General features: G+C 41.5%; 2 protein-coding genes across 3 annotated transcripts; both read right to left on the bottom strand.

The window, feature by feature from the left end:
* Positions 1-303: 303 nt before the first annotated feature.
* Positions 304-15,668, bottom strand: LOC121603912 (aminopeptidase N-like). 2 transcript variants are annotated; one of them, XM_041933211.1, is made up of 21 exons: positions 15,567-15,668; positions 8,873-9,603; positions 8,577-8,719; positions 8,082-8,221; positions 7,732-7,858; positions 6,993-7,147; positions 6,541-6,654; positions 6,312-6,455; positions 5,774-5,839; positions 5,280-5,345; positions 4,985-5,160; positions 4,133-4,209; positions 3,875-4,008; positions 3,306-3,361; positions 3,070-3,217; positions 2,855-2,946; positions 2,583-2,693; positions 2,210-2,377; positions 1,770-1,910; positions 1,260-1,341; positions 304-1,125 (listed from the first exon to the last, which is right to left on the bottom strand). In XM_041933211.1, the coding sequence occupies exons 2-21, from the start codon at positions 9,475-9,477 to the stop codon at positions 973-975; spliced, it is 2,898 nt and encodes a 965-aa protein (XP_041789145.1). In that variant the 5' UTR covers positions 9,478-9,603; positions 15,567-15,668; the 3' UTR covers positions 304-972. The 2 variants fall into 2 exon arrangements, with proteins under 2 accessions (XP_041789145.1, XP_041789154.1); XM_041933220.1 differs by having other exon boundaries at positions 15,572-15,646.
* A 322-nt stretch (positions 15,669-15,990) lies between these two features.
* On the bottom strand, positions 15,991-24,512 carry ap3s2 (adaptor related protein complex 3 subunit sigma 2). Its single transcript, XM_041941680.1, has 6 exons — positions 24,328-24,512; positions 23,333-23,424; positions 22,567-22,678; positions 20,081-20,152; positions 18,216-18,323; positions 15,991-17,084 (listed from the first exon to the last, which is right to left on the bottom strand). Exons 1-6 carry the CDS (start codon positions 24,394-24,396, stop codon positions 16,959-16,961), a joined length of 579 nt encoding a protein of 192 aa, XP_041797614.1. The 5' UTR covers positions 24,397-24,512; the 3' UTR covers positions 15,991-16,958.
* Between the last annotated feature and the right edge of the window lie 340 nt (positions 24,513-24,852).

The raw sequence follows: 24,852 nt of genomic DNA, 5'->3' as shown, positions 1-24,852 counted from the left end.
GCCGAGCCTAGATACCTTGGTGATGTCACTTGAGTAATTTTCTCAAAAACCACATTAGACTTCACACAACTGTTCAGACAGGCTGTACAGTGCTTCTCCTAACTTGTATATTAACTTTGACCAGTATATTCAGTGGCGGGCCTTTTGTTTATCATCTTTAAATACATCATAAAAAGTCAGTAAAACGTCTGTAAAATCTGTTAATCAGTACATCGTGTAGTGTAATGAGTTGTGATCTAATCACTAATCAGTTTAAAGAAAGGACAGACAACAAGAAGCCTAATAAAAATCAAACAAGGCAGCTTTATTCAGTAAGATCCCTTTTTACAATACATTTCTGTTCTACCACCGAAGAGCAAATTGATTCTCAAAGATATCCAGTGCTGAGAATGTTTTAACATGGAAGAGGCTGCGGGAAGCTTAAGCAGAGTTGGTAAAAAAAATCTGCCTAGCAAAGCAGTCGTCGCACATTTGCAGGGACGCACACACGTGTGTGTGCGGTTAACTTGAAATGCCGAATGAAGTTCACATTCCATCATGATCACTTGTAGAATGGATGTCAGTGAACGCTGAAGCTGCTCTGGTGGTTAAATGCCGCATGTTTCTATTTGTCACAGTAAGCAGCAACATATTGTATAATGTGAGGTGATGAAAAGAAAAAGGCACACTACAGATGAATGCATTAGTGAGAGTGAAAACAATCTTTTTTGTTCTATGATGATCATGAAGTAGAGGTGAGAGTTCCACTCGAGTATGTACTGATATATAGTGACATGAGGTCCACTGTTCCTCCTACGTCTGATCCTTGAAGTTGATGTCCAGTCATGTATTGTGTCACACCTGTTCGCTTTGCGCAACTGTTACCAATTAAAGAGTTTAGTCATTCGTTGTTCCAGATGATTATAGTGATTGTCATTCATTACAAATCCCTGACAGTACAAAAAAAGGGTGTGTCACTTTGGCAAAGCGTTCTCATGTGGACACCTCAGTAAACCACTTCAGCGTGTGGTCTTTGTTCTCCTTCACCCACTTGATGTTGGCTGTGGTCTTCTCTATGGCCTGCTCCAGGGCCAAGGTGGCTGAGCCAAAACCAACATGGAGGTTGTCCTCTTTGAATTTCCTCAGCTGGAGAGTGACAGAAAAAAACAGAAAAAACAGAAACTGAATTTCTACATTTTTTCGTCTTTCTTTTCCTCTAAATACCCTCGGGGAAACAGAGTGCGTATTTCAGCGTGCCTTTGCCTGAGTGGGCGACGTACCTCCTGCAACTCAAACTCTGAAGAGAATCTCTTTGTGATTCCACTGACGAGATTTGAGAAGGAAAATGACCCTTTTCCATACCTGCAAAAAAGACAGATGCTGTTCACTTACAAGATGTACTGATCAACAGAAGGAAAACATGCACGTCCTGCTGTTGACTTCATTAACATCTTTCTGGGAAACCATCACATGCGTGTTCCTGTAAACAGAAAGGCAGCAAATAAGAGCAAGTAAAGTGTGGTCACAGCTGGCCACATGAAAAGTCAGCTCTTAATACATGGTTATTCATGCTGCATCGCCACAGACTGGTCTATTTTTCAAGCTAACTCTGCTTTGGGAAGGATTGAGGAAATGATTGCATACTCAAACTGGCTGAGTAAGTGAGAGGAAGATTAAGAAGATACATTTCCACTTAGAAGTCCTCAGCATTTTTAACTTGTACACAACTTTTGCTGTGGATTCTGTGTATTAGATATTCTTCATCCCTGTGAGGAGGAGTGAGCTCTTACTGCTGGAAAATGTAGCCCCATCTCTCTCTGACGAAGTTCCAGGCCAGCGGCATCCCCACAACGTTTCGGGCGATGTACTGGATGGTGGAGGTGGCGTCTTGCTTGCGGATCTTAGTTGGGTCCAGCGTGTACTCCAGATACCTGGCTCAACAAAGATATCATAACTCAAAACACAATTTTAATGAATTCATTTCAGAAGAAAAATCAGGTGAAGATGGTTGAATATTGTAAACACCTGGAGCCTGTAAGAAGGGTGACATGTTTCTTGAGGTTGATTACTTTGCCATCAGGATTATTGACTCTTCTTAAAATAGCAAAGTCAGTTGAGCTTGACAGGGGTGTTCAGACAGTTTATGGAAAAGCAAGTGAAACTAGTTGTCTGAAAAAGGCTCAATGTGACAGAGTGAAGATGCTCCCAAAAATGTGGATGTCGTGCGTACCTGTTCAAAAGCCAGGGTGCTTTGGCGCACGCCATGGCCGACCTGAGCCTGGATGCTTCAGATGCAAGAGTGGCGTTCTTGAACATTCTCCAGGCGAAGTCCCACTCCTCCACACCGCCAGAGGCTATAGCAGTGCAGTAAACTGTGCTTTTCAGGTTCGGATGGATCCTGACCAATGTTAAGGTAAACACACAGCTGATTAGAAGATGAAGAGCAGGTACACAGGCTCGCTCCTCACATGCAGTCAGCGTGCACAATGCTGGCTAGCTGAGGCTAACGTTTGCGCAGCGGTTTTACTGGACGTCTGGGGCGAATAAACACAGACAACACAAACAAGAAAACATGAAAGAAATGACTTGAAGTGCTTACTCACGGGTTGTGATGTGGATTTTCCATCCACTGTCCGTACCAGCTTTGGATCAGCTCCCTGCAACCCGCCACACCCATACTGCAGGCTATTCCAATAGCATTGATCTGATTATACCTGAGGAGGGAGATGTTTGAAAAAACTGGGAAAAAAACTGCAATTTAGCATGACAATATCCAATATGTGTGAGGCATATGGAGGGAAATCCAAATTAAATATTCTGTTAAATTAAATGATGTCACCAAACGTGAAGTCACTTCTGTTAGAAGAATTCTTACTGGTCTGTATGTCCTGCAGGCACTTTGGTCCAGTTTTCTGTAATCGTCTTGAAGTGCTCAAAAAGTGGTTTGATTTGTTTCTTGAGGTATGCCTAGAATAAAAAATATATCAACACTGGTTTTTATGTCCAGTCGCTTTGCACTTTAACTTCATAGGCTTCTCCTTTTAGTATCAGAATGAGCAGCATCAGTATTAGTAGGAAAGCAGTATTAACCTGTAAAGCTCCATAGACCTCAGTGCGGTCAAACATGATGATGTAGTAGTCGAGGTTTCTCAGAGCTGACTCCCAGGGGATGTAGTCTCTTTCCTTGGACAGGTATTTAGTAGTTCTCAGGGCCAATGTTGTATTGATTATTTTGGCTCTACACAAAGGGAACAAATCCTTTGCATTCTTTGAAGACAAACAATGTGTGACGAATATTGAATACTTTCAACACATTTTTTCTTTACCTTGCTAGGTTGAATGCATCATCTATGATCTGCGCTCTGTTGATGACTGACAAAGTCTGAAAGAAATAACACATGCGTGTTAAAATCCACATACGTGGACAACCAAGCCCTGTGTTTAAGCAGAACAGAACAGCCACAATAACTTTGTCCCTCACACGGTCTTGGGGTCTGCAGTTTCACAAACCACATGTAATAGTGGAAGCCTGACCAACTTAAAATGCAATGCAAGAAAAATGCAAGAATGAAACCAACACGTTTATGATTAAACACAGCTAATAAAAACTCTGAAATCCTACATGTGCAGAACAGGAAATAGGCCAGCAAAATGAAGTAAATAAAGTCCAAATGCGTTTCATATAGCAGGTTTATTTCATGCAGACTTTGCCATCTGGTAGGCTCGACTCTGTAGAAGAAAGCATCAAAATGCATTTTTACTTGATTGGCCTGTCAGTATGTGCACATCAACCCCGGTATCGGCTGTGTGATTGGCCAGCGTACCCGAATCCAGCAGCCACTTGTGCGTTGGAATGACAAAATGACAAATACACTCAAACATGAACTTGAGTCACCTGATGGTTGGTGTCCAGCAGGGAGAGGAGACGATCCCAGTTGTCAAGATCATAGTTCACCCTGAAGTACCCAGATACATTGGTGTTCGCCAGCACCCAGTCCTGTCCTGACACTCTCATCAGACTGTGGCTGTCTGGTGAAACATGTCAAAACAAGAAAATAAATCAGTTACCTCCATGACGAGTGGTTCTGGCAGGAAGTCTTTTCTTCTTTAATGTGCTGCTCTGATCAAAAAGAGGTGGATGTTGCTATGTTACCTGTCTTTTGTAGGAGCCAGTACTGTTGCTGCTCCCTGCCTGTCTTTATCCATTTAATAGGGACAAACCACGTGTAACTGGACAGAAACAGAGGCAAAGACAGTGAGTGAGTAAGTCTAACTTTTCTGACTTTTAACCATGCTAGCTCTAGGGATGGCAATGCAATGCTGGTCTGTCTTTCTTTTGGACTACTGGATATATTGCCATGAAATTTGTCACATGTGTGTATGGTCCCCAGAGGTCGAATCCTGCAGACTTTGGTTATCCTCTGACTTTTTTAAAGCGATTTGGATTTGAGGGAAATGTTTCAACAACCGTTGGATGGATTACCATAAAATTTGGTACAAACACTGACGTCACCATCAAGATGAATTGTGAGATCTTTGGTGACCCTCGTGCCTTTCATGTAGCACCCCATCAGGTCAAAATGTAATGCTTTGGTTTCTGACCCAATACCTGCAAAATGAATGACATCAGCCTCAGCTCTACTTTCTGTTTAGTTACAAATGATGTTGCATGTTAGCATGCTGCTAACACACTAAACTAAGACGGCAAACATGAGGAGCATTACACTTGCTTAACATTGGCATGTTAGCATTGTCATTTTGTGCATGTCACCATTGTTAGCATTTAGCTTGAAGTCTGGCTGTGCCTCAGTGCAGCCTTACAGAGCTTTTGTTGAGAGCTACAATATTATAGTGTCCAAGACATATAACTACTTTGTTTGTGCTTCAGCCAATATTGTTTTATTAAGGTAGACATTTGACAAATGGCAGATACTGTATTGAGGAATCAATCTCAACACTTATTGTCTACATGGAACTTACAGGATAAGGTAAAAGTGATTCCTACTTGAACTGAGAGGGCCTGTCCACTACAGAGTCTGGATCCAACAGGAAGTGTTTCTGGGTGACACTTCCTGTCCGGGTGTCAATAGTGACCACTGGGAAGCCCATCTGAAGAGTCCAGTGGTTCATGATGTCGTGGACGGTGTGAGGAATATGTATACCTGGTGTGTTTTCAACTGCCTGACAACAAACAGGGGGTAGCAGGAATTTAAGAAGAAACATGCACACACAAGGACACAATGTCAGGTGAAATCATGCACAGCACACTTGTGACTGAGACGGTTTTTAACTGTACCGACCTGTTGGAGGTGGTCCCACAAGTCTGTATACACTGTGTTGCCAAAGGCGAATGTGTTCAGGTAAGACTGAGAAGAGAAAACCATCAGAAACAGCAGGTAAAGCATCAGTTAACGGTCAAAACATTGCCTGCACTGTAATCAGAAAGTTAAAGCTGCATTAGACAACACGTTTAAACAGTCACAAACCACTACAACAATAAAATTAATTTGGTTTGATTCGTCAAACCCACAGACCACACTCAACCTAACCCCAACCTTAACACAACCCTCATCCTAAAATTGATGATGATGATTTACATTATGGGGACTTGCATTTTGTTCTAATAAGGAAGGCAAGTCCCCACAATGTGACTGTGTAAAAAGATTTATGTCCCCACAAGATAAGTAACACATGTCTACACACACACACACACACACACGCACACACACACACGCACGCACACACAGGCAGCAGTAGTTCAGTGAGGAGGCCTTAAAACAGAGTTACTACTCACACTGAGTCCTTTGGCAAACACAGGCTCAGTGAGGAACTCTGACAGCATCCTGAGCACAGCTGCTCCCTGAAAACAGCAAAAACAGAAACCACACGAATTTGATTGGCTCGAAGTTCTGATAACAGCGAAAGATTGCTTCCAACCCAAAGGAAGTATTAGGTTGGCCGCAATACGGCTCAATGGTGCAATATGGCTATTCAGATTAAAATGACAACATCTTGGCCTGGGGGAATGGAAAAAGATTCAAAACTCAAACTGACTCATGCATCGGTCATACTGAATATTTTCAGATACAAAGGTGTTAAAGTTTTCTGAGCGGTTAAATGCATTTTCTTGGGAAAGAGAAATAACCAGTCAGGTACAAGTGTCTAAAGACGAACACTGAAAAGTAAAAATTGTCTTGAACAGAAACAGCTTCATCAATATTGCCTAAAATACTTCTATGAAAAATGTATAAGGGCAAAATTTGAACAAAAACTGTATGTCTGCATAAGATCCTGCATCAGATACTCTATAAACTTCTGTCACACGAGCAGACCTTGCTGTAGGAGATGGTGTTGAACATCTCGCTGATCTGAGCAGGGTCGCTGACCTCCTCTTCTCGGCGCGACAGCGGGTGGGAGGACGCCAGGGCATCCACAGCAAACACCTTGTGCACCTCGTACAGTATGATCTGGTCTTTCTGCAGCCGAGCAGAGAGATGAGTTAAGACATGCTTTCTGCCCCATATGTGCGAGAGGTCTTTGAAGTACAAGCGTGGCTCTTACAATGTTCCAGGTGGGCTCAGCGTAGTCAACTCCGAGGTACTCCACGTAAGACGCAAACCCCTCGTTCAACCACAGGTCATTCCACCATTGCAGAGTCACCAGGTTGCCAAACCACTGAAAAAACACAACACATTAAGAGCTGAAATTCCCAACCACAGAAGTACAGAATTTCACAACACTCATGACATCAACTTTTAAATGCATCTAAAGGCGAGCAGGGTTAATTTGTCCCCAGGTGCTTGTCTGTCATCGAACGTTTGCAAAGGGAGGTTGAGCACTCCAGCTAAATTTATGTTTACAACATTACTGCATTCTTCATAAGAGTGGAGGAGCCTCGCTGAGATTGAGTTTGCACCACATGAATGTCCTGATTGCAACGCGATTTTTCCTTTTTCTCCAGAGCGCTGAAACTGATGTGATGACAATAATTTGGCTGGAATATTATGGCCTACCATGTGTGCAAGTTCATGGGAGATTACAGTTGCAACTCTTTCTTTGTTCCCCGTGGAGGATAACACGGGGTCATAGAGCAGGGCCGTCTCCCTGTATGTGATCAGACCCCAGTTCTCCATCGCCCCTGCATGGAAGTCAGGCAGAGCTATCTGATCTGGGGAGGACAAGAACATCAAACTCATCAGAAATATCTTGAACACAATGGACCATCAAAATCCATAATGATGTGCATGTGCTCTTGAATGGGGAGAATGTCACACCCAGCGACTAAAAACATTCAGAAACACATTCATTTATTCCACCTAATAAGGATACACTGGTAAATTTAGCATTAAGTTGATCCACCAACCACTGCTTGGTATGACAAAGGGTTAGTTTGGTTTACCACTATCCACATGAAAACTGAGATTGACATGCAGTTTGGTGGATTATGACTCGATTGATGAACTGATCAGTTATATTATGAGATATATGTTTGCTGATAACCCAGGTTTTTAAATGGAGCTTGGCACAACAGAGACAATACAGCATTTTTGGCTGTCTTGATCTAAAAAGTGAAACGTATTCCACTTCCTTCTAGATACAGGTTAAAATGTGCAACATCAAATGTGCAAAGCTTGCACAAAATATTTTTCTTTCCGACAGCAAAGACTGAATGCTGGGCGAAGTGCCACAAAGGAAATGAGATGAATATTTCTGCCTTTGCAGGAAAAGTATGTCAATGCAGAGGTGACCCACCTGACTTGGAGAGTGGATATGTTGCATTGTAGTAGTGTTCATAGAAGTGAAGGATCGGCCCTGTAACATTCAGAGCATAGTCACCCTGCCTGTCAGCTATGGCTTTTCTTCGAGCCCAGATTCGGACCTGCAAGGAATTTGGCGGCTTTTAGTCCAGATAACGAATAATCTCCATCAAAAGATTGTTGTTGCTTTCTGAGGTCACATCGGAACAGAAACATAGTGATGTGACCTCTGACCCTTCTCATCATTAACACTGGTTGTTTGTACTTTTGGTCTATGATCCAAATTCATTTGTATGCTGACCTCACTGCTGATGTAAACAGACACAGGGAACAAACATTTCTTACCAACAAATTGCTGTTTTGGGTTGACTGAATGCTAACAAAGTCGCTGACAATAAATGCCAGCAGATACGTGGACATTCTCTCTGTGGGCTCAAAAGTAGTCACTCTGACAGGCAAGCCATCGACGACAGAGTCTGCTGTGTCTGTTCAGAGAGGGGAACAGTTACACTCTGACACACATTAGCATTATCAGCACCTAGTTGCTGATTTTCTAATACATGTCCCTAGTTATTAATTATTTACAATGAAACTGCCAGACACATAACACATTTGTTCACGTTTCTGTCATTTGCTCTTATAAACATGTTAAGCATCTTATGCCGACCACCATTTTTGTGCTTTGTATTGCACTTACTTTAAATAACATTTTATTTTCAACATGTTGTTTAATTCTTATTTAAATTTAACAATTGACCTTTGTCCTGCCCCAAATACAACAGAGAATTAAGATGTAGCAACGATTTGAAAGGACTGGTTTTTTGTATTTCGAAGACGAACCGATTTCCCTGCCGTTAGACAGGGCCACAGTGGCTCTGTCATGGATGATGGTGACATTGAAGACGGCTTTCATGGCTGGCTCGTCAAAACAAGGGAAGGTTTTCCTGGCATACGTTGCTTGCATCTGCGAGGTAGCAACAACTCTGCAAAATGTTCACATTAAACATGAAAACAAGATAGACTTTAACCAAGCAAAACCGTGCAAAGTCCTAGCAAGAAGAACATTGAAACCATGAAAATGAACTCTCACTGTCAAGAGCACAATGAAGGTGCACCACGACTATGTCATTGCTTACTTCTTCACGCCATCCTCAACATATTCACTCCTGTAGAAGCCTTCCAGGTCATCAGCCAGCTCCCCCATAAATTCAGTGTGAAGTCTATATGATGCTCCAACAGCAAGTCTGCTGTGTAGCTGAAGAACCAGATACTCCGTCCTCACAACAAGCCAAGACTTTTGTATAGTGGGCGCAGTGGCTCCACCCAGGCCGGTCAGCTTAGCATGGTGCCCATTGAAAGTGGTGAGGTTCAGCTTGTTGGAGTGGATGATGATGAGGTCTGTTTCCTCCACACATCTGAAGACCACCACTGAACGTCCAGTGAAGATGAACAGGCCTTCTGCATTGGGCTCCAGCCGGGGCCACAGGGTCACGCTGTAGGAGACAGGAACAAGGGAGACTGGAAGTCTGTAGTGGTCCCAGGGCTCTTTCGGGATGAAGGGGGTTATTGGGGGTGTAGGCATGCTGGTGCTGTCCATTGCTCCATCTCCAGGCTTGCCTCGATTCTTGGATTTCTCCTTGTCGTAGGCAATCGACAGAGCTATGATCGTAGCCAGAGCACTCGCTGCCAGTACAAGCATCCCGAGGCCCACATTTTTACTGACATAGTAGACTTTCCCCATGACCGATCCAGGAGATCAGAGCAGAACTCTGAGGAGTCTCAGTCTGTGTTTGTCCAGCACAGCAGGTCTGTTCCCTCCACAGTTAATGGGTGAGATATTAACATGGCAAAAAAGACATGTTTACACCTAAGGAGAAATAGAAAGAAGGGAAGACCTTGGTTATTTAATCTGCAACTCAGCAGCGTCTTAGATTAGTAAATGTCAAGTGATGGTGCACAGTCACTGTTGATCAAAGCTGGTTGCTACAGTATTATTCCATGTGAGTAAATCATTACATTTCAGTCATTCATTTTCAGTAATTCTCAAAAATGCACATTACATCACAGGATATCTACCTTTTTTTTCACAACTCCTTTACACTACTTTTGTATTCACAGAGGCCCTCCACAGAGGTTTCTCAACATGCATTGCAAAGTGTTCCATGCTGCAAAAGTTCTGTGATTGGTGGCGTAAAGCACGGTTGCCAGCTGTCGCCATTTCCACGTACACTGGACAACGTGGGAGCAAAAAGATGACTTTGCTTCGGGAGCAGTGCTGGCAGTATATTGAAGATCCAAGATGGATCTAGAATTTAAAGTCAAAAGCTCAAGTCCTTTCTATTATTGCTTTTTTCTTTTGTCATGCTTAGGGTTATTATTACTGGTTTAATACTGGTATCATAGATGGGTTATATGATAGGAAGGGGGTAGAAAACAACCCAAAATGACTGAGAGTTTATGAGAAGATCAACAAAAATAAAAAGAAGTTGTTTTGCCTACTGTACAAATCGCAAAAGTAAAGAGTGGAAGACCATTGTTCCAAGAAGAAAAACTGCCTGTTCTGGTGAGAGCCCTGGATTTTATGAAGGCTATATAAACTGCAGGAATAAACACCAGTTTAGGAAAGACAGCTCACACTGTTACTCTGTGTTCATGGCTGTTTTATGGATACTGGTAATATGTGTCAGGCTAGGTCTGATGTGCGTTTAGAGTTTCACAGCAGGAGTAGACTGATGGCTTTGGACGGAACATGGAGCAAGTAATTATGCTGATAATTTCACAACAGGTGTGCAAAGTCCTCTTTCATGATCCTGTGTGGCTAATTAATAATAGGCCTACTCACTAAAACATGCATTGACACTGTTTGTAAGAAGTGATGCTTTGACACTGTACTCACCTCAATGTAATACAGCTGGTGCTTAATGTTATGAATATGATAATGATACTAGCTGCACTATTACCACTACCCACTAGAATATGTGGTAGCTAGCCAGAGCTGACAGATGGGGCTGAACAGAATGATTGATTCCTCTCCTTTTTATTATTGACCTGTGTTCCTGTATGCCATCACTGCATCATGTCATGTACGTCATGTAACATATTTCCTGAATGCAGTATTTCCATTTTATTTGTCATTATCTCCTCTGGGTGTGTCAGTTATCTGTCATAAAACAATAACCAGCTGGGTGGACAATGGTCCGTACAACATGTCATCTGGATTTTTTTTTAACAGCAAAGAATGTCCTGGAGGAGGAAGCAGACCATTCTATCACTTCTGTTCATGTATGAGCAGTTTAATGAGAACAAAAGGTTATAGACTTTACTATTCCCATCACTATGGTATTGTTATGTAATCCTAACTGATACACTACAGACACTAGATACACTATCCTATAATAGATACTCTGTTAGTGCCTCTGTTTAGCCTGGAGTTTATTCTTAATGAAAGAAACTGTCCACTGATGTAAGAATGACAAGTTAAAAGCACAATTTCACCTTCCTACCAATAGAAATCAATGTAAGTTTACCAATGACATACAGTAGTTCTGCTGGCAGTTTCCTCCTGTATATCAAACTCACTTTACGTAATGAGTAACTGCACAGTGATCAGCTGTGGTAATATCTGCTGGTATAAAGCAAACAGATGCACAGTATATGAGAGAAGATAACACAAACTCACAGTCTATTTTGTCATTTAGACATGAATCCTGAGTGAGCCATTTTTTCTCCCCCCCCTTTCCTTCCTCTCTGATAGCATGCTTCCTCTACAACCTCATCAGCTAATCATCGAACCGTACATGTGGGAGAAACATCAGGAGTAGCCAGTATCCGCAGTAATGTCCCGCAGTAATGGATTACAAGAGGAAACATCGAAGTTCATTCTTGACCTTTGGCCTTGCACATGCCTTCACATGATGACAGCTGATGCGTCTCCGTGACAGCTGAGCGAACTTTATCTGCTGTTGAAAACGGTGGGTTGCGGTTGAAAGTCCGCAACTCATGTTCCTATCAATGATTCAGTAACATTTACAACTGCAGAACTGACGCGTGAAACCATGACCTTTTTGTAATCTCTGTATCTTTCAAATAAAATATATCTGCAGTCATAAATGCTAGTCAATGTTTAATAAAGCGTCGTTGATGCTGCAGCTATATTCCAGAAGACAGCAGGGCTTCTTGATGATATGAAGAGCTACCAAAGTAGACAACGTGCTTTCTGTTACGAATATATCACACATATACATAAGTCATAAATGTGTATACTATGCTATATATTCTACATATATATTCCATACACTACTTTATTATTAGTTAAAAGTCTGTTATTAGCACTGTGACTGTTACTATGATTGCATTTCCGTCCACCCCCCGACGCCTCCCTCTCTTGCCTTCTCTCTCTCTCTGATGGCCGCCCACTCTGGCCTGGTTCTGTTTGAGGTTTCGGCCTCTTAAAAAGAAGTCTTTCCTTGTGTCTGTTGCCAAGTGCTTGCTCAAGAGTGAAGCGTTGAGTCCTTGTAGAAAGAGAGTTTGGTCTGCACCAGCTCTATATCCTCTTCTGTTGTGATTTGCTGCTATATAAAGAAAACTGAATTGAACTGAAGCTACACAACAATCTTGCATGTAGGCATCTGTTTTTAGATATTATTTGCATGGGATCCAATGATCCTTCGGATATTCATGATGGTAACACCACAGTCACTGCTATACGAACATCTGGAAATAATGTTCTGTACCTTTGTCTAAAATATCCCTAGAATAAGACAAATGCTAACAGCTTTCTGTGCTCCTGTCATGCAGTGCGAAAGATTAAAACTTCTACAGTTTGTGGTTTGGAGGTTTAGGCTGATTATTATACCCAAAAAGCAGTTTCCATAGACCTTACTGACACTCCGTCAGTGAGTCCCTTTTCACCGGCTGACGCATACGGCAGCAACAACGTCCCTCCAGGCCTGTCTGTCTCTGGCCTTCATGGTTCCCCAGCTTTGTTGGTGGATTGAAGCTCTCTCTCGATGGTCCATTGCCAAGTTACTTCCTTTCTTTTACCCTTTAGGGTCCAATGTAACACAACCATAGGAATTCCTGTTATTTCCATTCTAAGCACATGTCCAATCCATGTCCACCTCTGTAATGTTGCATGGATTTTATCTTGCTGAGTGATTGTTGTTGATGCTCGATTTCCAGATGTGTTTCTTAGTCCTGTGAATGTTGCATGTGCTTTATTCATTCTTTATTCAGAATGCATGGCTGGTTACCCCATCATAGTAAATGGTGCTTCCTGGGTATGTGAAGTTAGGGGGTTTTCTATGATCTGTTCATTTATTCTTACTTCTTTTGGTGTATTGATGTTGGGTTGGGTATTATCGCCATAAGACTGGAATCTGACTGTTTTTTCCTACAAGTTGTGGTGTGCATGTGAGAGAAATCACTGGCGAAGTCAAGGTCTTCAGGGTGGAATAGAGAGTCCATCAAATTCTTCTTGCTGTTCTCCATGTGACCCAGCCTATGGGGAGGTTGCATAACAGTGTTGACACTACAAACCCCTGGTGGACTCCAGATTCTACAGCAAAGCCGGTTGTGTTTGCCCCTGCAGTGCAGGAAAAGCTGTTCACTGGATGATGTTAACAATATGTGAGGAGGTTTCATAACTTCTGAGGATTTTCCAGGGGCTATCATGGTCAGTGCTGTCAAAAGCCTTCTGGAAGTCTATAAAGTTCATTTAAAGTTGTTGTTGCCATTCACTACACTGCTCAATGACCTGAGAGTGTTCCTGAGAGTGAAGATCTGGTCTGCGCACCCTCTGCCTGTCCTGAATCCTGCTTGTTTGTCCTGCTGCATTTCATCCAGGGTTGATGTCATCGAGTGTATGATGATCTTGCAGAATATCAGCACCTGGGCATGTGTCGTTTTCTAATGATTTGATGGCTTCTGTAATTTCCCTTTTTGTTGGTGGCTTGATGTTGATGTCCATCCGTGGCTTCCTGTGTCTCTGTTGGTTGTAGGGGGGGTCTTTACTGGGAACCTCTCTGAAGTGTTCTTTCCACCTTTCTTCCTCTTCTTTTCCAGTGGTAAGTAGAGTCCATGTTTGTCTTTGATGATTTAACTGGTTCTAAACTTTGGACAGCAGCACAGGTTTGGGATTTTGTGGGCAGTTCCTTGTTGACTGCTCGTAGCTGTTTTTTCGGCTCCTCCAGGTAGGCTCTCTTCTCTTCTCTTACTAGCCTTTCAACCTGTTTGTTTCTGCGCTGAGCTTCGAGTTCATGCTTCAGTCATAGTGATCCTCAATGACCTTCCATCTTTCCACTTTGATCCATTCTTTTCTTTTCTTATCTTATCTTCTTCATTCAGTTGTGCAGAATAACAAACTGATGTCAATTCATCAAAATGATATTGTTAATGCAATTTCTTAATAATGGGTAAGGTTGGGCCTGTCATGTCGGACTATATGTACTTGTATCATACACTTTACGAATACAGTATTAAATGATATATAAGAGACCAGAAGGACTCTATTCCAGGTGCTGTCTGTGCTAAACGTCAAAAATTACTGTTTTTCAGGGTGAAGCACAATCAATTAAAGCAGGGGTTAACGTGAGAAGAGTGCAAATTAATCAGCAGTCTGTTAGATAAATGCATCCAAGGTCCCAAATGTCCCTTCAGCCAAGTAAATAAGCAATATAAGCCAAACAAATCACAAGCACTTTCCCCCTGCTAGCAGGGAGTGGGACAATCTTGTGAGTGGGAATGTTTATCTTGGACACACAAAATCACATATTTTCATGGAGTAAAAACATGACAACAAAAGAGCCATGTGACCATCTCTGTTTCATGTACACTCATTCAAGTACACTGTCTATTCCTATTGGTCAGAACTTGTGCAAGGACCTGTTCGTCATCATCTACTTAAAAATCCCTAAATGCTGTGTACAATATGCTGCTTGTGCATTCTGTGGAAATAAAAATGCGAGTAGTTGGTAACAGTACACGTGTTGTGCTTTTTGCACAGGACTGGTGACATCAGGGGTGGGACTAGAATTGGATTGGGAGTATGATACACACTTATTCTGTTTACATCGTTAAACTGCCCTCTCACACTTTGTCCCTTTGTCCCAAGCAGATTTCCTGATGGGGATCAACTTCATCTTATCTCAAGAGTGTGAAGATAAAATACCTTTTAGTACCCAGACACACGTTTGCATTATCGTTCTACCTGCACAGAAATCCCTTCACCTAAACTATCTGCTCTGTGTGGTCTGAGCTCCACACTGTATAGATTAGATTCAGGCATCTGCAGCAGCGGCACAGTTCACATGCAGCATAACTCACGCAGTATGTTGACAACCAATAAATTCACAGCAGAGCCAAGAAGAGGTCAAACTGGCACTTTAAGCACATGATGAATTACCTCCTGGTTAAAGCACCACGCATTTCAAAACTTGTTTGTTTGCCACTGAAAAAGTGGCTACAAGTCTTGTTTTATGTAGGTCTTTGATTTGAAATGAAAGCAGTGAAATCAAAATGAGTGATGAGGAAGAGAAGCAACAAAAGCTGCTTTTGGTGAACTTTGTGTTTACTTTTCATAAACAGCAGCTCACAGTGGGTACTCTGTCCATACTGTGCTCATGCACCATTCGTGTTGCATAGCAATTCTGAGAAACCTTCTTCGGAGTATAAGAAGCAGCACAATGTCGCTCCAGGTGCCAAAAGCTGTAAAGCTAATACACAGGCTATTACAAAACCTTTGCTGTGAAGGAAAACAAAACAGAGGGGGTAACTTGGCATGCAGCGTGTTGGATAAATTAACATGTCAAACATGGGGAAAACAGTACATACCAAACCTTGTATAGCTGGACGTCCACCGCAAGCCCTGATTGAAGTCTGCATGAGACGCTGAAGTTGAGCTGGAATGATCCCGGCTGATGGGAAACAGTCACAGTCTGCATCTGTGAGGGTGGAGGTGGTGAGAGCTACCACAGGTTTTCCTGGGGATGTAGGCAGGGAACTACTCCCTCAGCCCCCCTCCCCTCAAAAAAAAATCCCTAAATTAGGGAAAGGGGGGGGTGAAAGAATGTGGCTGTATCAACAAGAGTGCGTACTCATTGTGGTTGAGCAGAAAGAACTGAGGTACACAGTGTTCTGTTTCACGTGATGCCGCTTGACCACAACCTGGTGACTCAGCTGACCCGCTGATACGCAAGCAAAACTCCAGGTTGTTGTTGTGAATAATTTGTTGCACAAAAGAAAGCACATCCAAAGACATCTGCATTTTCATTTATTTTGGCGAGGAATGTCTTTGACACGGACACATTCACCGTCCTCGGGAGGCTCGACGGGACTCAGTGGTGAAATTCCAGCAGAGTATGGCTTGAATGACTGAATCTGATTCTGTGTGGCCACTAAACACAGCCAATAAGACACAAACACACTTTATACACACACTTAAAGATCCAAAAAAGGCCAAAGTCTCTGAACAGATGTTGGCAAGATACTATCACAGCACATTAAACCTTGGCTAGAACTACACAGCATTTACATTTGCCATTCTGAGCACATTCTGCATCCAGGAAAACAATATTTTCAACAAATCACAAGAACGTCACACAAAAGATTACAGAGAAGGAAAAATATACTGTGCAAAGAGCCAAGCAGGAGTCTAATCCCAGTCTGCATGAACACACACTTGGAACAGAAGATAAAGATGTGTTTGAGTAATTACAGCCCGTCACAGAAGCCAAAGGATCGTATTACAGCGAACCGTCCCGAGTCCAGAAGCTCACTCTAGACAGGAAACGTTGTCAAACCTTAGTCATGACAACCGCTGATGAGCGTCACAGATTTAGAAGAGCTGTGAGGGAAAATTCGCACTGGGCCAACACGGTTCATTTTTCTTTGGAAAGAAAAGGAAATCAACTGGAGAACTAAAAAAAAAAAACAACACAGAAAATACATAAAATATTAATATTACTCTTGATGCTTCATAGAATCAAATTTTACATTATTGTGCAAATCCTTCAACTGCAGTAACCTGTAAAATGTATACAGTAGAACTCAAAACTAACCGACAGCATATCTACCGTTCACATGAAAGGAATGAGGGGGAGAATAAGCTGCTGTGGCTCCATAATACACATATAAAACAGTTTTGTCCGCATTAACAGCAGAGCTGGGTGGAGGGGAACTGCATCAGTGGTACACGAGCCCTGCAGAGCTCAGCTGGACTGCTCCTCAGAACGGGGAGAGGCTCGGCACTTTGATATTGATGTCTCCGATGTTGATGTTGCGGGGAATCTCGGGCAGGTTCATGTTCTTCACGGCAGAGACGGCGCGCGCGGGGGCCGCCGATAAGCCTCCCTGCAACATGGAAACAACACGGAAAACACTTTTGAAGCGACTGTCTGGCGCCTCATTATCGGCACACGTTTTTGATTGTGGGGAAAAAAATCCTTTTTAAAGCATTCCATTAGCATAAGCTTCACAATATTAACAATTCAATTACATTCAGTATGCATCATGCTGCCGACACTTTCAACAACGTTGTGAGGAGCTGTTAAGAAAATGCTTCCTTGTCAGTGCTTACAAGTGAATCCGATTTGGCTGCTGCAACCTTCGGAGTAAGAGTTCAACATTTTGGGAAACATGCGCATTTGCTTTCTTGCCAAGAAATACAGCAGTGCAGACCCGCCCTAAAACCAAACCATGTGTTGTTTGTAGGCTTCACATTTTATATTGTGATACAACGTGTTGATAAGTGAGCTTTACAGGTGCTCGTAGGTGGATTCTGTTATCTTTGGACAGAGCCTGGCTCGCTGTTTCCCTGTTTGCAGCCTTTATACAAAGGTAAGATAACGGTCTGCCTGCTGTAGCTTCAGATTCATTGTACAGACATGAGAGTGTCATTAAATCTCTCAATTATGCCTAGGCAGTAAAAAAAAAAAAAGCATTATTTCCCAAAACTAAGCACTGTTCCTTTAATTCAAGAAGCCACCAGAAGTTCACTTTTGTTTGTTTTCATTTTCATTTCACTCATTTTTATTTTCTATCATTAGCCTGTTCTCAAATTTCAGGTGCACTGGAGGAGCTTCTCACAAGCATTTGAATGCATTTAAAAGGCCCCTGCCCTCAATTGCTTTTGGATGTCAAAGCAACAGTGAGTTAGCCTGATAATCAGACTCAAAGTAAGTCAGTCTGACATTGCATTCAGAGGAAGAGGGGTGGAGGGGGGTTAATTTGGGGATATTATATTATATATATGGGCAGCGATTTAGAGGTGTAATTTTAATAAAAAGTGAATGGTAACCAGTGTGGCTGCCTGGGAAGCAAAAGAAACATATTCATCTACGTAAAAATATATGGTACGCAATAAAAAATGGTCAGCACTAATGGAACATTTACACAAGTTATAGTCTTTGGCCTAAAATATGCAAAAAAAAAAAAAAAAAAAAAAAAAAAAGCATGGTCCTTCAACGTGGCCAACAAACTGACCTCAGACTTCTCCATGCGGTTCTGCACTTCAACCTGGGCTACAATCTCGTTCATGTTGGTCTCCAGCACCATGCCTCCCATCACCACCTCCTGCAGGATGTAATGGACCTGCAGACAGAAAAGGAGTAACACAGGCATCAATACGCAACGACAGCCTGCACACCACAGCACATGTCAATTCAGTCATTAACACGGGGTGTCTCTGCATGCTTAACGTTCAGAAAAGTGGGAATGATGTCAGGTAGAAAATTCAATAATAAAAAAATTGGCCTGCACAACATCTAAATGCAGCCATGTGGAAACTGTCTGAAGAGGTGTGACGTTCAGTACTTCACCATCCTGACTGTGTTTCTTTATACCAAATGATATAGAAGTGATGAGAGAGGAACAAATCTAATGTTGGAGAGATCAGTCCTCGCTGGAAAGTAGCTCTGGCTCAAGGCTCACTTGGCAATAGTTTCAATTCCTCTTTTAAGTTTAGAATTCCTGTGGGTAGAAAATATTTCAGGAAAAATGAAACTGTCTTCTATTGTAGCTCTACTTTTAGGTTAAGAATGAAAAACAGGGGAAAAAAAATCATGCCTGGGTCAGCTTTGAAATTGGTATTGATATATAAGTATAGTTTTTCATAAGGCTGGATTCCTACATTTTCTAAATTTTCAATGACAAATAAATAAAATAGTGAAACAGCCTAAATCTGTCATTTTTATTAATGTGCATACATCCATGACAGCCTAGTAATATTAAATCTGTTATAAAACCCTGCGTATGGGCAGAAATTACAATTTCACAGCACTAGTCAGGTCAGTTTTGTTCAGCTAGGGGAACCTTTGAGAGCACTTTTCTCTCTAGTGGAAATATTTCCAAGTTTCATCTTGCAGCATTCCTCAGGCCAAGCCCCACTGCACCACATGACATCAATTTCCTGCTGGGAAAATTCAATCAAGATGGCTGAAAATGTGTCTGATTAGTTTCCAGCAACACTTGTAGCTCAGCTCCAGGGAAAGAAAAGCCTGTCGAAGCCTGAACAATACAGTGCTTCACTCTGAAGGAGCCTGCACAGAGTTTAAATGCATTTTTTTCTCAATCCATCATTGGAAAAAATCTTTACAAGAAGAACATTTGAACACTGATGTTTTTTTTCCACCGTTCCTTACAAAAATTCACGTTTCCTGAACAAAATGCAGCATTCAGGCAGTGACGATTCCACTTCTGAGGTGAGCTGCAGAATCTGTCTTTTAAGATCTACTGTCCGCTATACAGTGCAGGAGTCCAGTTTGATATACAGCGCAAATTAAAAATGCTGGGCCCACACACCAAAAAGAACTGGATCAATTACAGGAATGCAGCTGTTCCTGAAAAGCAGCTGACTGTATGGAAAACTCACACACACACACACAGCATTACCTCTGGGTCATGTCTCATATGGCTCATTCATAAATGCAAAATCTCCCCTCATCTGAACCTTTTTTATTGAATATGAAAAGAACATTTATAACAAACTGCGGCTTTGGAGTTGGCAAACATACAGTAAACATGATTGAATAAACATAAGGTTGCTTTTGACATTTTAAAAGGAAATAACAGATGTGTGTGCTGCGCAAGGGCCTTAACGTTCCCATAGTGGTTCCAGCTCTGGCAAAGAAAAGGTTAAAATGTTGACGTTGACCAACTACTGGTCTCAAGTTAACTCATTTGCTCCTACTGACTCAGTCACCGCCTCCTGCCACAGCTTCACAGTTCAAAACAGAATTCACAGCTCCTCGTAAGCTTCTGAGCTCAGCACTATGGCAAACAGTAGCAATGTGCAGAGGAAACACTCGAGGAAGATTATGGCAGAAAAGGATCCTCTGTTCCACACTCACCTTGTCCATGTGGAATATGAGGTCCAGTTCACAGACGTTTTCAAAGCATTTATCCAGCGTTTCCACAAACACCTGCAATGATGCAGATTGGGACAGTCAAATATCTCATTTCTCACATAAACACACAAGAGAAATAATGTCAAGATTACTCTTTGAGATTATGATTCTATTTGACGGCATAAAAATGCTGGATCTCCTCATGGACTTGTATTATGATTAATTAACACGGTTCTTATAAGTTAGCTTTAAACCCGCAGGAAGTTAGTATTAGGTAAGATAAGATAAGATAAAACTTTATTTGTCCCCAGTAGAGGAAATTTGGCCATTACAGCAGAATTGAAAGCGATGGGAAGAAAAAAATAGAAGCAGAGGTAAAGGGCATTCTAAAAAAAACATAATAAAAAGCAGACTATATATATGTACATATTATACAAGCGAAATGGAATTGACTATATAAGAGAAAAATAAAATATGTAAAAATATGTAGAATATGTTGTCACAATGACTCACAACTCGTACTTAACATATAAAAAAGCTACAGAAATGGGGACTGATTTTGAATATAATACCAATATCATTGAAAATAAAGGTGAGACCATGTAGGTAGATCAATACAAACACTGGGTTTAATGCAGATCAGTGCAGAATCAAAAGCACAGTGGAACAGTTAGTACAAAAATATCATATTCCCAGATCACATTTTTACAGGTATCTGCAGCTCAGGAATTTTGCATTTTCAAACTTTAAATGTTTTCCGCTGCGTCCACCAACCGGTCTATTAGATTCAATTTTTGACTGTAGATTAGTTAGAAAACCAACTATTAGTATAATATATGAAACACTGTACTCTCACAACTTGATTCCTTTAGACCTCCTGAAGAATAAGTGGCAGACAGATTTAAATGAACCAATCACAGACGACATTTGGCACAAAACAATACAGGGAATCTATTCATCTTCCATTTGCCTTAGACATGCTGTCATTCAGTTCAAGATTGTACACAGACTCCATTGGTCTAAAGTTAGACTTTCCAAAATCAAACCTGATATAGATCCCACTTGTGATCGATGCAGAAGAGACCCAGCTTCTCTCTTACACATGTTTTGGACATGTCCAAAGCTTTGCACTTTTTGGCAATCCATTTTCTGTACATTCTCTAAGATCTTTGGGAAAGTATTGGCGCCATCTCCATTCATTGCACTTTTTGGTGTAGCGCAGACAGGCTCCCAACTTGAGACAAAGGAAAAAAATATGCTGGCTTTCTGTTCTCTATTAGCTAGAAGGTTGATATTATTAAAATGGAAGGACCCAACACCTCCAACATACAGTCACTGGATCAGGGAAGTCATGTACCATATCAAGTTGGAGAAGATCAGATATACAATCAGGGGATCTACTAGGACATTTCATAATATTTGGCAGCCTTTCTTAACATTTGTTAAGGATATGGAAGCCGAGAACGTAGTATTGTAAATTCCTACCACTATCTCTTCATGCTTTTTCCTCTTTTTTTTTTCTCTTCCCCATATCTGGCTATGTCAACTATCTACTACTCTGTATCTTTTACTCTTCTCAATATAAGTCTGGTACTCTGGGTGGTGGGGGGGTGGGATGGGTGGAAGGGATTTACTGTTTTGTGTTTGCTTTGTTGAGTTTATGTTAAATCTGTAAAAATGAAAAAAACAAAATAAAAAGACCTTGATCAAAAAAAAAAGTATAACTGTGCACCTTTAAGAACCCCCCAGTTATGATACTTTTACAGGTTATTTATTGAAAGTAATCTTACATTTGTATCGTGTGTTGGTTTGGCCAATGTAATACTGATGAGCATGGAGGAGAAATTTAAGAGAGCATAACAAATGAAAACTTCAATCTTTACCCCCCAGTAGGTGCGTGTTCGTTTTTTATTCCACATGTCGTGACTCTTCTTTAAACGTTGTAAGAGATAGTGCCAGCTACCTGATAACAGTGATGAGCAGACGGACTCAGCATGCTGACTCACTTTCCACTGCTCCTAAAATTGACTTTTTATGGCACTAACTGTTTCATAAGAGGATGAGTAACATCTTTTCATGCTGCCACAAAGACATTATATCAAGATTTGAAGGCAGATTTCAGCTCTCATAAAAAAAGAGGGCATCAGCACTTTGTGATAACTCAGTTGAACTGTCTATACAGTCTGTATCTGTGATATCAGTGCTTCCGTATTCCGTACTGGAGCCAGGCCTGGGGTTGGGGCTCGCACATGAGCACCTGGTGGCCGGGCCTTCGCCCACAGGGCCCGGCTGGGCATTACCCGAAGGAGCGATGTAGGCCCGCCCTCCATTAGGCCCATCACCTGCAGGAGGGATCAGAAGGGGCCAATGCGGTGGGATTTGGGTGGCAGTCTTGGGCGGGGGCCCCGACGGCCCAATCCCTGGACTCTGAATCTGGCAATAGAGACATGGAATGTCTATAAAGCAAATGAATAAAAACAGAGGCTGACCTGAATCAGGTCCAGGATGCCGAGCTCACTCTCAGACGAGTCCACACAGAAGACAAAGTAGAGGGTCGCGTAGTGCCGGTAAATCAGTTTGTAGTCAGATCCACCAATGAGACTGAAAGAGGATAAAGATGCTACTTTACAGAAAATTCAGATCAAGTTTTGTGCTGAGCTGTAATTATGCAGGAATGAAACTCACAACAAACAAATATATACACTATACAATTAAAAGTGAGGACGAGGTATGTATGGCAGCTGACTGGACAAATGAAAGAAGTGACAGAGACCAAGTCTACTTTTGTAGCTTTGCCTCCATCTACTGGTTAAAGATGTGCTAGTGCATCAGTGGTCAGCTGATGATCAGCAGGTTATCTTTGCTGCCAAGTGATGTCAGCTGCTGTAGTGACATCAAACCACACTGAGGAAAGCCAGAAACTTGGCTCTGTGTTTACAATGGTTAATCTTTAAAATTCGTCAGAATGTTATGAAACATCATAACTTCTAGTGCAGGTCTGCCTCTCGGCCTGTGCAGACATAAAGTCTCCAATTGTATACAGTCTCATGTTTGGCTGTCACATTAAGTCAAGTTAAAAAGAATCACAACACAAACAAATCAAGTTTACTTGCAGCTGTTTTTCTGACAATAGTGCTTTGTTCACCATTACCACACAAAATTTTTTTAAATGTACATATAGAACTGTATAGTTATAGTTATTTGCTTATCAAAATGCTATTTTCACATAGAATCATAGCGAACAGAAACACTTGCCTCCCACCCTCCAAGAAGTTGCAGACATTGTCGTCTCTTTTAGATACCAAATGGAAAGTCTCTCGAATGATTTGCTGCTGCATGTCCTCCGCCTGCAAGAAAACATGTTACACAGTCTCATGCATGTGGTCTGTGATTGGTTAATAAATTCACTCTATTGGCATCCCACCACTATTTTAGGTCATATTTTATTCCTAAAATTTAGTTAGCCAACAGAGTGCTAAACACTGCAGAAGGACCTTTTTAGCACCAAAGAAAGTATTTACCAAATTAGTAAAAATCATATTGATCTGAGCAAAGAGATAAGCCTTTCATACATTCTAAAATTCCCACTCAAAGTATAGTGATCCAGCGGCTCTATTTTACCAGCTGTGTGTCTGCCATGTCCAACTGTGGACACTGAACTCTATCATTGCCTTAATCTGAACAATCACACAAAATGCAATAAAACAGTGTCTCCCAAAGCAAAGGTTAGTGGAGTGAACATCAGTGAGGCCTGATGTTGACATTTTCTTCAAAGAACAATGAAGCGCATGTCGTACGATGTATAAAGACAAATCATCAATGATTCAAAGTCCGCGTTTACAAATTAATTAGGCCAATGAACCAGTAGTTATGGCGTATTTGTACAAAGCATAAAAGTTACGTTTTGGAAAGGCTTGGAGAGGTGTAACGTTAAATACGTAAAATGTTATAACGGAAATTTTTGCCTGAACAGGAGGGAACTGAAACTAAATAGTGGCTAAATTATATAAGCTGTGCGATTAACTTGCAATGATGGAAGTCACTGCAAGCTAACCTAACATCGGTTAATCTTATTTGTAAATTGTAACTTGGCCATTGACAAACATTGTACACAACACACACCAATCGAGGTCTTGTTAACATTAGTGGTGGCGGACTAAAGCTAACCCAGCTTAGCTTTAGTAGACCAGCCGGAGTGAGGACAGCAACAGGAAAATGATAATGTTTTGAACAACCCCAAAGATACTTACAAAATATTGATAGAATCTGATCAGCCGCGGTTTTCCGTGGTTGTTAAAAATCAAGATAGCTTTAATCATGACTATTCTTTGTAGTTATCAAGTAACAATATGAACAAATGATTAAAATATCAAGAATTTGACTTTTAGGACGATATTAGCTAGAGTGCTTCGCGACCTCTCAGCTGCCGGATGACTTTATTGGTTACATCCGGTTGTGTCTTCATATTAAACAACCGTCCCCAAACACACACTTCCAATCTTTAGTTCCGGACAGGTCATTGAGTTCGTTCACATGCGCACTACCGTCCTGGTCATGACCGGGATTCCAGTTGCTCATGTAAACACGACATGTAGATAGAAACTTGGATATGCTACAGGGAGTAGTTTACCGTGATATTAGCCAACAATGTGACTGAGATGGTGAGAAATCAAGACGCGACGGAACGCAGATGAAACTGGATACTGTTGTCTCATGTTCCGTGTAAACGTTAAAGGATATCCCAAATAAGATCTAAACCAGGATAAGGAAAAACT

This window comes from Chelmon rostratus, chromosome 1, assembly GCF_017976325.1.
Source record: "Chelmon rostratus isolate fCheRos1 chromosome 1, fCheRos1.pri, whole genome shotgun sequence".
NCBI lineage: Eukaryota > Metazoa > Chordata > Actinopteri > Chaetodontiformes > Chaetodontidae > Chelmon > Chelmon rostratus.
Note: the sequence above shows the minus strand (reverse complement) of the source record. Positions and strands in the feature narration are given on the sequence as shown.